Genomic DNA, 4337 nt, shown 5'->3' on the forward strand with positions numbered 1-4337 from the left:
TCTGACTGTATTAGGACTTTTGCCGGGACGGGTACGTGAGGAATGGATACCCATTGCCATCCCGGCCTCTCCATCCATGGAAAACAAACGTAGGCCGGCCCGCACGGCAGGACAAGGAGCACGACCAAGGGAGCCCCCGAGCAGCTCGCATTGTGAAGCTCGAAGCATCAGCGACGTCTGTTCTGCCCCGGTCCTCGGCCTTTTTTGTCCCCACTTCACAAGTGGGACGAGAGACCATCCCGTGGCTGCGAGATTGGCACGAGGCGGCGTCTTCCGCCCGTTCCAGCAGGTCCACGTTCCGGTCGCCCTCCGGCTACCATGCTTTCCACCAGGTAATTTCCGGCCTCCCTCTTACCACCACCATGGTCCATGGCTAGCCGGCCCCCTGTTGGTCGGGCATATATGTCCTTATATGTATGCATGTGTTCTTCCCTGACCCTCCACCATCTCTTCCTCCTCACGCTCGCTCCTTCCCTGCCGCGGACTCCATGGGGAGCGCAAGCAAGCTCCGCTTCTGGTGCTCGGCGTTCGCCTGCGCGCTGGCGTTCCTCGGGGCGCACGGGGACGACGACCATCTCGTCGACATTACCTACGTCGAGAGCGCCGTGGCCAAGGGAGCAGGTCAGTCTCACCATCGTTGCTAGCTTCTCACCGTCGTTGCTAGCTTCTCAGCATCTCACTTGTCCTAGTCTGACGTGCGATCTTGCGAATCGTGCTGCTAGTGTGCCTGGACGGGAGCCCCCCGGCGTACCATCTCGCCCCGGGCTCCGGCTCCGGGGTGAACAGCTGGTTGGTTCATTTCGAGGTCAGTACGTCAAATTCACTCGTCGCGGTGGCACTTACTACTACAGAATTCAGTGCATGCCAAGAAGAATGTTGAGCTCGACTCTGTGGCGGCGGCAGGGAGGGGCGTGGTGCAACAACGCGGCGACATGCCTGCAGCGGTCGCGCACCCCGTTGGGGTCGTCCAAGGAGATGGCCAGGCGGGTTGCTTTCACCGGGATCCTGAGCAACGCGTCGGATTACAACCCTGGTACACTTCAGTTTCACCACCTGGCCATCCAATCATGTTTTGTGCTGTGCTTTCTTTATCAGGTTTCTAGCAGCAGTTCGAGTTTGAGGCTGCCGGTTCAATCAAAGTTTATGTGCTTCTTCTTTTTAGTTGGAATTTATGCGCTCAGTAATGAGTGCGCATTTTGTCAAAAACAGACTTCTACAACTGGAATAGGGTCAAGGTTCGGTACTGCGACGGCTCGTCTTTCACCGGCGACAAGGAAGAAGTTGATCCTGTGAGCCCATGCTTCATGTTTTTCTTGATTTTTCTGCTGCTACCGGAATTAGTGTCTGCATAAAGTGTTTGTTTTATTTCTGCAATATCATGATTATTTTGGTTGTGTGCATCCTCAATATCTTCGACTAGTTCTTGTTACTGCAGAGGTTAGGTGCTTAATATCATCTTTACATATATTTTTTCTCAAATACAAGAAAAATTTGCATATCATTTTGTTGATAGATAGAGAGAGTTACAAATATATTATCGATTTTGTTTTTTTAAATATGGACAGAGTACACAGCTACACTACAGAGGTGCGAGGGTGTGGCAAGCAGTTGTAGAAGATCTGCTCGCCAAAGGAATGAACACAGCTGAACATGTATGCATTCTTATCAGCACGATATGCTTAGCATGTGGCTAGTAACGAAACTGTAGCAGGCTCTGATTTCCTCCTCCTGCAAGGACGTGGCAGGCTCTGATTTCAGGATGTTCTGCTGGTGGGCTAACTTCGATACTGCACTGCGACAGATTTCATCAGCTCCTGCCAGTGGATGCCAATGTTAAATGCCTTTCAGATGCCGGTTTCTTCATCAACGTGTAAGGCAGAAGAACAAAAGCATGCCAATATCTGTTTTTGCCGCTTTGTAGATATTCCTCACCCCCCTCTATTTTACCATCAATGCACCGTAATTTTACGTTACGTAAGTTTTGTCTTATTTCCGACGCAAAAAGAGATCGTAAGAAAAATATATAATCACCGTAAAAAATATTTTATATTATGTAAAATTACAAACGTAAAAACATAGTCTAAAATACACATAAACTGCAAATTCTCTTGTCTTATGACCTGTATTTTTATTTTCTTATGTCAAATTTTACGTAGTGAATCAATAGAAATTTAACTATTTGAATTCCAAACGTAATTTAATTATGAAATGATTGTAAGATTGTCTCGGGTGAAAAATAACTTATTCTGCACCCTGGATGATGAATAGTAACACTATATATATATATATATAGAGAGAGAGAGAGAAGAAAGTACGTTGCCTTTCTGAATGATTGGTTCCTCGTTTAACACTTGTCATCTCTGCTCTTACAGGAAGGACATTACCGGAGCCAACCACGTTGAGGCATTTTTCAGTGATGTGGGTACAACACATGTATGCACGTTTGACAGTTCTCTCTACCATAACTGATTATGCAGACATAACTAACTACGGCATTCCCCTTTCGCAAAAAAAAAACTATGGCATCCCCCGTTAAAATACTATGGCATGAATTTTTTTTTTGCGGGGAACTATGGCATGATATGATATGGAAGTTTTGAATTCGACTCAACTTTGAACGGAGTGGTATGAAGAATTAAAGAGGCATCATTAAAAAAATTAAAATTACTCCATTCTGTAAATAAAAATATTTTTTTATATTTGCGCCCATATATATCTACTTTGTTTTCTCTTGTATACCTGATTTTATCGTGTACAAATACCGTAGGGCTCGGCAAAGAATTTACCATCTTCGTGCACTTCCAAGTTGCCTGCAGGCGTGGTAAGAAAATACTTGCAATGGCTACCACAGTTGCACATCTAGAGATCAGACCACGCCCCCTAACAAAAACAAGTTGCTTCTTCCTTGGACGCAGTGCTTTTTTCCTCAGAACGAGGTGCAGCAGATCCAGACGCCCCTGTTCATCCTAAATGCAGCATACGACTCATGGCAGGTTTATCATCTGATCGGTCTGATGGTTATCATTTCTGCCTGCAATACGCTTGGCACTTTGCATCCATCAAGGCACTAATTAATACTGTATATCTTGCTTCTGTTTCCACGCGCCCGCATCGCATGCAGGTACGGCACATCCTGGTGCCGGAGGGCTCCGATCCCGAATGGCGAAGTTGCAGGGACGACATAACCCAGTGCTCCGCGAAGCAGCTCGAGACGCTGCAGGGTACGTAGCCGCATTTTGTGTACTTGGTCGGTCAGCTATATGTACACACACGTAGTAGGAGTACGTGCGCATGCTCACCGGGGAACGCACGGTGGTTGGCCGGCGCAGGGTTCAGGGACGATTTCCTGGCGGCGCTGGGGGCGAGCGCGTCCAGCGGATCCAGAGGGCTGTTCGTCAACTCGTGCTTCGCGCACTGCCAGTCCGAGACGCAGGACATCTGGTTCGCGCCCGCTTCCCCGGCGCTCGGAGACAGAGTAAACCACCCTCTTCCTTCCTCTTGCGCCCTTGAGTTTACTCCTGTCCTGGTGTGTGTCAGTGTGTGTATCTGACGAGAGCTTCCTTCCATGTCCATGTCGCAGAGAATAGCGGACGCGGTTGGGGACTGGTTCTACGGCCGCAGCGGGTTCCAGAAGACGGACTGCCCCTACCCTTGTGACTCCACCTGCTACACTAATTGATGCACCACCACCACTAGTGTGCCTCGTCCGTCCGTGCTCGCAACAAACCATTGGTTTTGGACTTTTGGTTCTATTTATACACTAGTAAGCTTGCACGTGCAACACACGTCTCGAATGTTGACCAAATAAAATTCACACATATATGCAATAAAAAAATAGCTTGCAAAATCTTGTATTATGGGTCGGAGAGAGTATGAGTTAAATGGATACACTATATTGTGATGTCACTCAAGTTGTTTTTTTCAAAAGTGGGACATTATTGCGGTCCTCCTTCTGCATAGAGACAATAATATATTTAATCTATTGAATATTCTATATGTTGAAAGAGAATAAGAAATCTAGTTATGATTGAAAAAAGCCTTGCATTATGCTTAGTACATGGAGACATAATCCTACATTTGGTCTTGAATATTATGGTGTAAGCAATTCATAACTAAAATTTGAGGAAAAGAATAAGGGATAGTAGATCAACACATACTTCTTAGATGAGGTTGCTAACCAAATGCTTGTGTAAAGTTGCAAATGGCATAGGCATTGATAGTGTATTATGAAAATCCTGACACTCCATCACATGTTGCAAATACTCAAAACACACCCGAATGAGCACTAAAATGGAAAGCAGATATCTCACATAAAAATATCAACGGCATTGAACCAA

At 46.4% G+C, this 4337-nt stretch overlaps 1 protein-coding gene across 2 annotated transcripts; it reads left to right on the plus strand.

Moving 5' to 3' along the window:
- Positions 1-374: 374 nt before the first annotated feature.
- On the plus strand, positions 375-3906 carry LOC125514266 (pectin acetylesterase 8-like). 2 transcript variants are annotated; one of them, XM_087528415.1, is made up of 12 exons: positions 375-621; positions 723-805; positions 904-1033; positions 1210-1289; positions 1566-1652; positions 1746-1870; positions 2373-2418; positions 2768-2821; positions 2916-2993; positions 3122-3221; positions 3330-3475; positions 3581-3906. In XM_087528415.1, exons 1-12 carry the CDS (start codon positions 417-419, stop codon positions 3677-3679), a joined length of 1233 nt encoding a protein of 410 aa, XP_087384541.1. In that variant the 5' UTR covers positions 375-416; the 3' UTR covers positions 3680-3906. The 2 variants fall into 2 exon arrangements, with proteins under 2 accessions (XP_087384541.1, XP_087384540.1); XM_087528414.1 differs by having other exon boundaries at positions 381-621; positions 2373-2433.
- The last annotated feature ends 431 nt before the right edge of the window (positions 3907-4337 follow it).

The sequence above is a fragment of the Triticum urartu genome, chromosome 6A, assembly GCF_056163025.1.
Source record: "Triticum urartu cultivar PI428250 chromosome 6A, HENAU_Tu73, whole genome shotgun sequence".
Lineage (NCBI taxonomy): Eukaryota > Viridiplantae > Streptophyta > Magnoliopsida > Poales > Poaceae > Triticum > Triticum urartu.